This window comes from Dreissena polymorpha, chromosome 1 (genome assembly GCF_020536995.1).
Source record: "Dreissena polymorpha isolate Duluth1 chromosome 1, UMN_Dpol_1.0, whole genome shotgun sequence".
In the NCBI taxonomy this organism is placed as follows: Eukaryota; Metazoa; Mollusca; class Bivalvia; order Myida; family Dreissenidae; genus Dreissena; species Dreissena polymorpha.
Genome location: NC_068355.1, coordinates 107,901,940 through 107,914,257, shown reverse-complemented (window position 1 = coordinate 107,914,257; position 12,318 = coordinate 107,901,940). Strand labels below are relative to the sequence as shown.

The 12,318-nt window shown below is 36.7% G+C and overlaps 1 protein-coding gene across 1 annotated transcript; it reads right to left on the bottom strand.

The window, feature by feature from the left end:
• Window positions 1-1,055: 1,055 nt before the first annotated feature.
• On the bottom strand, window positions 1,056-8,499 carry LOC127843584 (uncharacterized). Its single transcript, XM_052373268.1, has 2 exons — window positions 7,345-8,499; window positions 1,056-5,783 (listed from the first exon to the last, which is right to left on the bottom strand). Exon 2 carries the CDS (start codon window positions 5,494-5,496, stop codon window positions 3,919-3,921), a length of 1,578 nt encoding a protein of 525 aa, XP_052229228.1. The 5' UTR covers window positions 5,497-5,783; window positions 7,345-8,499; the 3' UTR covers window positions 1,056-3,918.
• Between the last annotated feature and the right edge of the window lie 3,819 nt (window positions 8,500-12,318).

The window sequence follows — 12,318 nt, the reverse complement described above, 5'->3', positions numbered from 1 at the left end:
ACAAAAGTAGTCGAGACTGCAAACTATAATCGTATTGGACAACAATACCCCTGGCGCGGAATATTATCGGGTGTGAATACGTCGAAAAATCCATATATGGTCAATAAGAAATAGTAAATATAGTAATATAATGGATATTGTTACGCATTTTAAGTATTAACATCTGATGCGCTACAAACACACACTCGCTATATAAAAACGAGAGAGTTGCACAAACAAATATATCACTTAACTTGAAAGTAAGGTACACGTGGATTTTGTTTTGAGGATACGCGTAGGAACCGAAAATGGTAAGTAAAATTATTTTGTTATAATGTTGAATGACACTTAAAATGTTTTATCTCTAGATTTATAAACAAGAAGGGAAAATAAACTATCATACTGCTGGATAGAACAGAATTTGTCTGTTTACTTATGAGCGGCTGGACTCGCCATTACTTTTGAACGTCATTGTGACCCACAATATGACCAGTTTCGAAATATCTTGCCCGAAGTCATATTACATTTGAGAGCATGTTATGACAACGCTGCACGGAGATTGCAGTTTTAAAGGCAGTTGGGGCATACAGCGGTCACCGCTATTATCGTTTAATTTTATTTAAAAAGGAGAACAACATTATATTTAATCAGTTTGTTTGTGATTACGAAAATAAAATGAACAGTAAAAAACGATACCAACTTTTATCTTAACATTTTAAGTCAGCAATTAAATATGGCTTTAGGTGAAATATTTATTCATTAAGATGATAAGTTACATTTATTATTTTACTTATGGTATATCTTCTATTTGTTTATGTATGTCAAAATGCAGTACTCGGGTTTCAGCGCAGTTTTATTACTTTGTCTTTTATAGGGTATTTAATCTTGATCTCTGATGAACTTATGTTGACTAAAAAGGAAAATCAGCCAAATCGTTTCCAACGGATTATTTATGTATTGCCCAAGGTCGGGGGAGAGATAACAGTCTAGGTCGAACTCGATTATGGGAAAAAGGGAACACAGAAAACTATGTTTGAATGAAAACTGGGAATTTATTATAAATGCCATAAACTGACAAATACATGATTACGTAAAACATAATCAAAGCAAACATATAATAAATGTTTTCCCTAATGTACATAACTGGGAGGCAAAAAACCGCCGACCCAAAGACTAGAATCATACATGTATTCAATCAAAATTGGCAACTTTGAAGACTAGAATGGCATAATTGCAAATCAAATAAAACAATAGAACTAAAAAGGCTATAATGTAAAGCAAAGAAAATCATTTAACTATCTTGCAACTCTGTAAAACACATATAACTAAAATAGCTAGAATGTAAGCATGATAAACTAAGAGGAGGAGGCATGGGAGGAGGTGGATTTTAAATCAGTGAAAATTGACGTGAAACTACTCACGTCCAGAATTATGCAAAGACTGGCTTCTCGAAAGTTCCAAAACTGCTAGTCTATCAAAGCTTATTCTAACAGCTTTTTAAATGTCAAACATCTATTCATGAACTTAATTTGCTGCAGTATAAACAAAAGCATGGTAAAATTAATGCTCTTTCAACAGAGTGTGTTAATGTAAACAATCTGGCAACACAATGTGTTTATAAACTTTATGGTTAAATGCAATTTCCCTTCAGAACATTCCTGGCTAATATAAAATAGAGAGTGGGGAGGTCAATGACTTAAAAAATTATGTTGGCATAAAATGTTATTTATGTATTGCCCAAGGTCGGGGGAGAGATAACAGTCTAGGTCGAACTCGATTATGGGAAAAAGGGAAAACAGAAAACTATGTTTGAATGAAAACTGGGCATTTATTATAAATGCCATAAACTGACAAATACATGATTACGTAATACATAATCAAAGCAAACATATTATAAATGTTTTCCCCTTATGAACATAACTGGGAGGCAAAAAACCGCTAAAAGGGAACCGCCGCCCAGAGAGACTTAAGACTGGAACGAGCTCGACCGTGGACAGAGATAATATGAAGCCAGACAATTAGAAATGGATCATCATATTTGCATTGACCTACATATAAAAAATACTCTGCAGCCTCTTATCATATACACGTATAAACACAATACTTAAAAGTGGATTTTATCATATCATCAAACACGTGGATGATACATGTAAAGGGCATTAATTATCTAAATCTATACATGTACAGCCTATACAGAATAAATGGTCAATACTAGTAGACAGAAGGCAATGTAAATTATCATAAATATAGATAAAGGACTTGCCCATCCATGACAAAGACCACATATGATACATAAGTGGTTATTGCTAACAGCTTTGGAGACGAAATATACGAATTACAAAAAATACTGAAAGAAAAATAATATACAGCTGTATAACAAAGACACATGATAACGACAACTGCGGACCCCATTCTGCTCTCAATTGTTCGTATTATGCAAGCACATTTATAACAAATAATCATATTTACATTGACTGTCACTGGTACCCGCACTTCTTTACTGTGATATAATACTAGAGTTTGTACAATTGCGGCTTCAAACTGATATCATTTAAGACAAATTTCGTGACTGTGGCCTTAAACCATCAGCCAAAACAAATTACACAGCAGTTACTGTGGCTAAAGCAAATGTTTCAACTGTGGCCTTAAACCATCAGCTATGTTCTTTACGTTATAATGTGACAATCATTGAAAGTCAATATCATGGCCGCGGCGTTGACCGACAGCACTGAGAAGGCTGGCAATGGCATTCAGTTCTCTTATGATATTGTTTAAAAAGATCTGCCGCCTAATGAATCAATGAATTTTCATGTGGTCAAAATTATGAAAAAATTGATCTGCTGCCTATGACCGTCAGATCATTTGAAAAATTAAGATTAAAGATTCAAATATGTAAGCAGAGTATTGTTGCGACTTTATCTTGATTTATATAGAGAGAGCCGAGGGACGGATATATTTTAGGTATGCGTTGGACTTCCAGCGACCTAGCTTCTGTATTTGTGATACGGACATATTGGAATTGTGAGCATAAGTAGCACCACCAATGCGAAATGAATGGGCTGTAAAGAACTTTGGATCCATGTTGTTTGCTAGAACACATAAACGTTAGACCGATCTGAAATACGTGGTAGAAACTGGTTGATTGTTATTGTCTTTAAATAGCTGGCCATTACTGGGTGGTGATATGCGTAAATATAATAGAAAGCATAATATATTGTATATACCCGGGATGTGTTCAGCCCTCAGCAATATATTATACTTCATGCCGGCTAACACAAGACGGCGGACTAGGGCCATGATGTTAGGTACTTTACAAGTCTGTTTATTGATAATGTGTACAACTGCTCCATTATCTGTATGAAGTACTATACATTGATTTCTCATCTGAAAACCCCAAATTTCTAATGAAAGAGTGATGGGTAAAAGCTCTTTGAATGTTATGTCGTAGGGAGACCACAATGTAGGCCATGTACCATAAAACCAATGGGACTGAAAAATTGCAGCGAAACCTAGAGAACCTGAGGCGTCTGTGTGTAAGTGTAATGTATCTGAGGTGAGCCAACGTTTGTGTAGAATAAGTTGTTTACCATTGAAATGATCAACAAACAATTGCCAAGCACGGATATCTTTCCGACTTTCCTTATTTAGTGTTATTCTATGGTGTGGGTGTGTTACTTTTTTAGTAAGATCTATAAGGCGACGCAAAAAAACACCGACCAGGTGTTACTACCTGGCAGCAGAAATTTAACAAATCTAGAAGGGATTGTAATTCTTTAAGGGTGACCTTGCGATGTTTTGCTACTCAGGCAAGTTGCATCCTCAATCTTTCTAATTTGTCTTGAGGCAAGCGGGCTTCCATCATATTAGAATCTAGTTCAAGACCCATAAAAATGATAACAGTTCGAGCATTCTCTGTTTTTTCCTCTTTAATCGGAACGCCTATTTTTGAACAGAAATTAAGGAATTTGTTAAGATCATTTTGACAGCTGTTTGAGTTTGCAGGGCCTTATATGAGAAAATCATCGAGAATGTGTACCATGTGTTTAATAAGATATTTTCCGAAATGTGTTGAAGGCTACAACTTAAACGTTCAAAAATTGCAGATGATGAGGACGCTCCCATTGGAAGACACGTATCAAAATAATACTGACCCCTAAATTTGAACCCTAATAAGTGATGATAGTTTGCATGAATAGGAATTAAACGAAAAGCAGAATCTATGTCCGTTTTACAGAATAAGGTTCCTGTACCCAGTTCCAGTAGTTTGTTGACTGCATCATCAAAGGGACTGTAGTTAACACTAGACAAGTTAGGATCTATAAAATCGTTCACGGAATTTCCGCGTGGGTAACTTAGATGATGAATCAACCTAAATTGTCCCGGTGTTTTATTGGGAACAAGGCCAATGGGACTTACCCGGAAGTTTTCGAAAGGAGGGTATGTAAAGGGGCCTTTTACACGACCTGAATTTAGTTCTGCCTGAAGTTTACTTTGCACTGTGTCAGGGTTCTCATCACAAGACTTCAGATTTGGGGATGTGGAAGCCTTGTGTTGACCTGTGTAACCCAATTTAAAACCATGTGTAAAACCTAGAATCAGATATTGTGCTAATGGATAGTCCTGAAGAAATGGTGTAAGTGCAGAGACTTTAATTGGGGTAACTACAAGATTGTTACTTTGTTGACTTAGCAGGGTCGATGTTTGATTGAGACTGGGCTTTGGCTGCCTGTTCTTTGTTGCTGAATTTGCAGTTGTATGCTGCATATGGACCTCTACAAAAGCCACAGATGTGGGGCTGTGTGCATTTTTGGTTACAACAAGAGGTTCGCTTAATGAAATGCCAGCAGGTTTTTTCGAGAAACCGTTGGAGGGGGGTGGGCCAGTACTGTATGACCTGTTTGGTGGTTGCTTGGGCCGAAAGGGCTGCTGGGGTTGTTGGAAAGACATGCAGGCCATTAACCAATATTCCCTATGAATACTGTCCCAGGGCATAAGAACTGACTCGCGCAACAAGCGAAACTGCGTGTCGTAATAGAGAAAGGCCATCCCGGGGCGGCGCCTGGCAATGTCGCGTACAATCTCCATATATTTCAGGAGCTGTTGGGCCTCAAAGGGGTATTTGTGTAGGTAAACGGCCATGAATCTAATGAATGCTGTGGTCCATGCTTCAATGGTATTGATTTTTTTGCTACGTGAAGTTGGGTTAATGGTAAAACTGTGTTGGTCGTCCAGTTGGAGTGTAAATTGCAGAGTGGACGGATTTTGCGATGACGGCAGCAGAAACGCCATATCCACAAACATATTTTTCCAAATAAGTTTGCGCGTCTTACTTTTAATTTGATTAATGATTGGAGTGCCAATGGGTTCTGCGAACTGAATGCCATTACCTGCCAAGGAATTTGTGTGTTGAGACACGGCCTGTTGTAAGATTGGGAACAGATAGTGATCGTCTTCATCCGAATCGGAGTTTGAAGAAGAGTCTGATTCTACTGGTAGATGCGGGGGAACCGCTGGCATGTGAGGACTCGCAGATGAGGATGTTTGTACACGAAGGGTTGTTGCTGTACTTGGAGCAGCTGGCAAACAAACCGATGTTTCTTCATCACTGCTGAAGTTGTCATTCACATCGTCATCTAGATTGGCCTCCAGGGGCAGAATGTTGTGAGTCTTTTGTTTTTCGGGCCTTTGCCTTTTGTTGAGGTTGGGGCAGCATTGTTTTTGCGCTTGTGTGCTTGTTTTTGTCCGGAACAACAGGTACACGCCGAATGCGTACCCTTCTTAGGACGGCTGGTACGTTTCATGATCTGAAATGAATGCATGATTAACTGTTAGGGATGAAACTATTTCGAGGGCATAATCCCTTGAATGCATTATAGTCTTGTTTGTAAGAAAAACATAAAGTTAAATTGAAACTTTATGTATTTAACCATATGTATGAATCTATAGCTCTTAATTTGGTAGACTAAAAGTAACTCCACCTGCATAAGTGTTATTTCACAAGACTATTTTTGACCTTGATATTGTGTGTTGCGGAATCCGCAAACTAGCCGTATGATTACAACAAAGGCGTAAACTTTACAATAATAAATCTGACGCTAATTATCATGTCAAAAAATAAATTAAAGTAAGCGTATTGTCGTGTAAACAACATGTGAAATTCACACCTTCATGGTATGTAAAACTAAACCATAAACGCTCTGCGTAACATAAATTGCATGTAGGCATATAAAATAAACCATGTATCTACACATGCTGCGTGATGTATAAAATAACACTCATAAACATGGCCAGCAAAGCTAAACCATGATAGTAAAGCGTGAGTTATGAAACTAAGCACGCATACGTGGAGAATAACACTAAACATGTCTTCGTAATTTGCGTGTGATGTGTAAACTAAATCACACAATCATAGCCAGCAAAGCTGGTCAAGCTAATCTATGATACAAAAGTAAGCGTGAGCTATGAAGCTAAGCACGCTTTCATGTAATATAAGACTAAACCATGTAATTATAATTTTCGTGTGATGTAAATCACACAATCATAGCCAGCAAAGCTGGGCAAGCTAATCTATGATACAAAATTAAGCGTGAGCTATGAAGCTAAGCACGCTTTCATGTAATATAAGACTAAACCATGTAATTATAATATCCGTGTGATGTAAATCACACAATCATAGCCAGCAAAGCTGGGCAAGCTAATCTATGATACAAAATTAAGCGTGAGCTATGAAGCTAAGCACGCTTTCATGGAATGTAAGACTAAACCATGTAATTATAATTTCCGTGTGATGTAAATCACACAATCATAGCCAGCAAAGCTGGGCAAGCTAATATATGAAAGAATGTTAAGCGTGAGCTATGAAAAGAAGCACGCCTACGTGGAATATAACACTAGACCATGTATTTGTAATTTTCGTGAGATGTGTAAACTAAATCACACAATCATAGTCAGCAAAGCTGATCAACGTAATCTATGATATAAAGTTAGGCGTTGGCTATGAAAGTACGCCTAGATGGATTGTGAAAATAAAATATGTACAGAATTAGTGTGAAATGAAGACCAAATCACACCGTACTGACAGTGTTGGTAATAATTAGAGTGTGAACTCTTTAATAAATGAGATTCACTAATAAATAAGGACACAAACGTTACAGCAATTCTTGCATAACATTAAAAAAAGCAAGAACACTTCAAATGTAATTAAGAACATTGTAATATAGCCACATGCGCTATGTATTTGTATATAGATATACATAATATAAATATAATTATATATAATGAATAGATAATTTTCTTTTGAAATTATCTATATCTGAGAAAAGGAAAGATAGTATCAGACGTATCTTATGAATGGCAAATAGAAACCTTCTGGGCGGCGACCACAGCAGCTCTGACATTTGTAATGAGGCGGAGATGACCGGCACTGGACAGGTGACAACCATCGTCTGCAAAATTTTGTTGTTTGGAAGCAGGAGACCAAAACCCCTTCATACGCCATAGGTATGAACGACCATGACCAGTGCGATTGAGCATCTCTATCAGATGGGAATTCAGATCGTCAACGCGTGCATTGAACCAATCCGCGTCGACTGGATATCTTGTATGAGATAACGGAACCTGTTTGTGTAAAACTTGTAACACTATGACTTTTCCCACTCCAATCACAAACAAAAGAGTGTCTATTAAATTCTCCATATCCCGAGCAACACTTTCCGGAGTAGCATCCGAATTGTAGATGTCGATTGTCCCAATGATCAGCACAATAATGTCTGGGCTGAAATCACTAACAACTTCCAGATGTCTCCTCAATTCCTTTACTGTAGCGCCCGGGAATCCGGAATATTGAACAAGAGCGTTTCCTTGCAAGTTTAAATCGTGACTCTGTGAGCTGTCATTTTGAATGTAGTCCTTTAGCCTTTTGACAAAAGAATGACTACAAAAGTTGCACTTTGAGGCCCTTGACCACAGCCATCTTTACCGGAAGTGAATGTTCTTTGTTCCGAAATTCTTTTTTTTGTGTACACCACGCCATCGTGACTGATCCCACCTTTTCACTCAAATTTTCTGTAGAAAACGGGGCGCCGTCCCAAAAGTTGATATGCAAAGTTTTCCTTATACCAGAGTTCAAAATAATACGTAAAATTAAAACCTTTTATTTGACATATAATGCCTTAAATTACAAATTTTAAATCAGTGAAAATTGACGTGAAACTACTCACGTCCAGAATTATGCAAAGACTGGCTTCTCGAAAGTTCCAAAACTGCTAGTCTATCAAAGCTTATTCTAACATCTTTTTAAATGTCAAACATCTATTCATGAACTCAATTTGCTGCAGTATAAACAATAGCATGGTAAAATTAATGCTCTTTCAACAGAGTGTGTTAATGTAAACAATCTGGCAACACAATGTTTTTATAAACTTTATGGTTAAATGCAATTTCCCTTCAGAACATTCCCGGCTAATATAAAATAGAGAGTGGGGAGGTCAATGACATAAAAAAAATTATGTTGGCATAAAATGTTATAAATGTATACATGTATAACTAAGATCATGTTATCCCTTTCGGATTATAGTCTTACGCTGAAAATAATCTAGCGGTGTATAAAGGGATCCCCTTATCGTTTGAGTAATTTGTTTCATTTATAATAAAGTCCTTTAATTTTACTGTTTTAGAGATTTAAATCATACTTTAAAGCGGGACTGCACGATTTTGAAGAATTGAGAAACAGGTTTTCGCTAAAATTCTTATCATATTTTCATTTGTAAAAAGGAATTTAAACTTGTCAGCATTGCACATATTTCTGAATGAGGGATTAACATTTATGTATATATATAATCAAACGTACGTTTGCGGTCAGAAAATGAGGACACGAATGCCAACACGTAACGCGTGAGTTATCGTACATTCTCTGTTAGCCGGTACTTTCGTTCATCTTCTTGTGTGTTTTTTTATCGCGGTATATAAGTATAACATTAACATGAACTATAACAAAGGAATTTAAATATCACTTTGTTCCCTTTCATAACATGGACTTAGTATTGAAATTACTATGGGTTCTAATTTCTTTTTTATTTCGTTGTTTTGTTAACTGTAATGCACACAGCACCCGACTTGTTGAAACCCTGTAAAGCGGACCATATTAAAAAGAAAATTGTCTGCATTTCAACCTCATTAAACTAATGTAAGACGAAACAAATATTGGCGAGAGAAGACCGGGTACTACAGGCTATTTCATCTTTCGTCTAAACGCATATGTCAGTCCTTAAGTGCTGAGAAAACATGCAATTATCCATGTTTTTGTCAGGTAATTTAAATAATACTCGTGTTGTTTTTAAATATTTATTGGCAAATATGAATAAGTTACATTACATATTCGCGATCTCTGACGGCATAATTTAAATACATTTTATGTCAATACACAAAGGATATTGTTTTGAGTTGGGTGATTACCGATTTAATTCACGAGTGATCATAAGTAACATATTTCTTTCTATTGTCGTGAGTGAATCTACCACATTTTATTTAAATGTCATGCTAACAAATTATTATTTTTGTAATTAAACTGGAGAAATACGCTTCAATAATGATGTCATGACCTGAAAAACACGTAATTTTACAGTAGAACAGTGAAAATTATCGATAATTTGATACTGTTTGAAATAGTGAATTATCAGTTGAAGAAATTCACTGATATTTCTCTATACACCACCTGAAAGGATACACTATTATTGCTTATTTTTGTTAATTGGGAAATGACATTTACAATGGGAGATTCGACGTTGAGTCGGCTTTTTTAATGTTTAAATGATGAACACGATGTTATAAATTACTCACATACAAATTGAAATATTGTCTTTTAAGAATTTGTGCGGAGTGCACCTTTCTATATCAAATTAGCCTTACTGCGTCTTACTACGTCTTACTTCGCTCACATCGTCTTACTACGTCTTACTTCGCCCTACACCGTCTTACTACGTCCAACTTCGCACTACACCGTCGCACTACGTCTTTCTTCGCCCTACACCGTCTTACTACATCTTACTTCGCCCTACACCGTCTTTCTACGTCGTACTTCGCCCTACACCGTCTTACTACGTCTAACTTCGACATACACCGTCTTACTACGTCTTACTTCGCCCTACACCGTTTTACTACGTCTTACTTCGCCCTACACCGTTTTACTACGTCTTACTTTGCCCTACATCGTCTTACTACGTCTTACTTCGCCATACACCGTCTAACTACGTCTTACTTCGCCCTACACCGTCTAACTACGTTTTACTTCGCCCTACACCGTCTTACTACGCTTTACAACGATTTTCTTCGCCTAACTACGCATTACAACGCCTTACTACGGCTAACTACGCATTACTACGCATTACTCTGCCCTACTCCGCCTTACTAGGTCGCAGAAATACTTATTAAACCATACATAAGGACAACACTTACAGATGCTGTATTTAAATGTAAAAAGGTGTTTACTTTAAAACATAAAATTGATCAAACAACATTGTTATGTTTATTGTCATATTCCAGTTCTTTTTTTAAATATCTGGATCAGCTCTCGGTTAAGGATGGTATATGCACATGAGCCATAAACACATATTGAATTTTTTTAAATAAGCAAGATTGATATAACTTGAGTCGCATTAACGTTATTACCCTGGTTTCCATGGTTATCTGTTTTTAGGCTTTGTGCGATGTGTTTGCCACATTTATTAGTTAGTAACAATATACTTAAAGCTTTAATATGAAATTATTAGTTCTTACAGATTAATATCACATTCGTTTTTACGGTGAAGTTATGAATTGGTTAAACTGCCATAATCACGTTTAGTGATCATGAACGGTGAAATGACATTGAGTGTTTCTGACGCTTTGATTAAAAGCGATATAATATAAGGGTATACAAAATGAAAATTGTGAATCAAATTTGAGTCGCATTATGCGAAAACTGGTCTTATGCAACATGCGACCAGCGAAGCAAAGTCTGTTCAGGAGTTTCGTTGTATGCTATTAAGTCACGCCATGTTTCGTGGTCTTATTGGCTTGCAGGGTACCTCCTGACCAGACTTCGCAAAGGCACCGGCTGGTCCAGAGCTACGGGGGTCGCATTTGGCTATGAGACTATTGTCTCATGACGCGGGTCATGTCGAAATCCGAATTGCCATAGTTGTCTGTGATAACAATTTATTATCTGCCTTAACCCATTTATGCTTAGTGGACTCTCCCAACCTTCTATATTGGATCAATTTATTTCCAAAATTAGGGATGTCTTGTATATTTATTTCTATATTTAGAATATTTTTTACAGAAATTCCTTTAAGAAAACAGCGCAGACACTGGGTCTACGCTGCTTGCCAAGGCCTTTTTTCTAGACGCTAGGCATAGATGGGTAAATATTTCGTGGCGTTTTACGCCTCTATATTTCAGCGCTTCATCTCAGATATCTATATCTTTATCTCGTCCTGTATTTTCAATAAATTTGTGGTTGATTCTTAATTTACAAGATTTTTGCAAGAAAGCAATACTGTCTCATTAACGTAACCCACTCCGATAAATCACATGTACGGCCACATGTTCTTTTTTCGTATAATTAAAAGTGTTCCAGTTTTCATTATGACAAGACGAAACCAAATGGCAAAGGGCTTGCGTTATATTTGAAATGTTTTTTTAGTTTGGTATAAAAACATTTAGTGGTTTTACGCCACTTATTACTGATATATACACTGCTGTACATAGTGCAACAACAACAACTACTACTACTACTACTACTTCCACCACCACAACCACAACCACCACCACCACCACCACCACCGCCACCGCCACCGCCACATAGTTGAACAAATTTCTTCAATAAACTTACGTTGACTAGACAGTTGCTTTAGGTTACACGGCACCATTTAATAAACAATTACAAAAGTCGTCACTTACGCTAGCATTGTGATGTTATATTGATAAGTAATATTATAAAATATACACATATTGAAGGCAATATTTCTGTTAAGGGAATTCGCTCTGCAGCTTTTTGTCAGTTTTATAATACTGTTTTTTAAAGGCTCATGTGGAACGTAACTCAATACCCCATAATTTATTAAGTACAGTTACTTTTTTGTAGAATTTAACATTACACCAGAAATGAATTGTGCAAATGGTGACTCCATTTAAATTGAAGTGTAATTTTATCCAAAACGTTTTCTGTTGTCATCCCTGTAACGAAATAGACCTATTACCGTTTTTATTATATACATATGTATGCCGCCTGGAAATGTGTCCGCATACGAGATGATACTAGAAGTAATAGTGGTGTTTCCTATACGTAGTCCGCACAGGAGC

Excerpts from the sequence above, each read along its gene's own strand:
- LOC127843584 (XM_052373268.1), bottom strand. The coding sequence starts at position 5,496 with ATGCCAGCGGTTCCCCCGCATCTACCAGTAGAATCAGACTCTTCTTCA.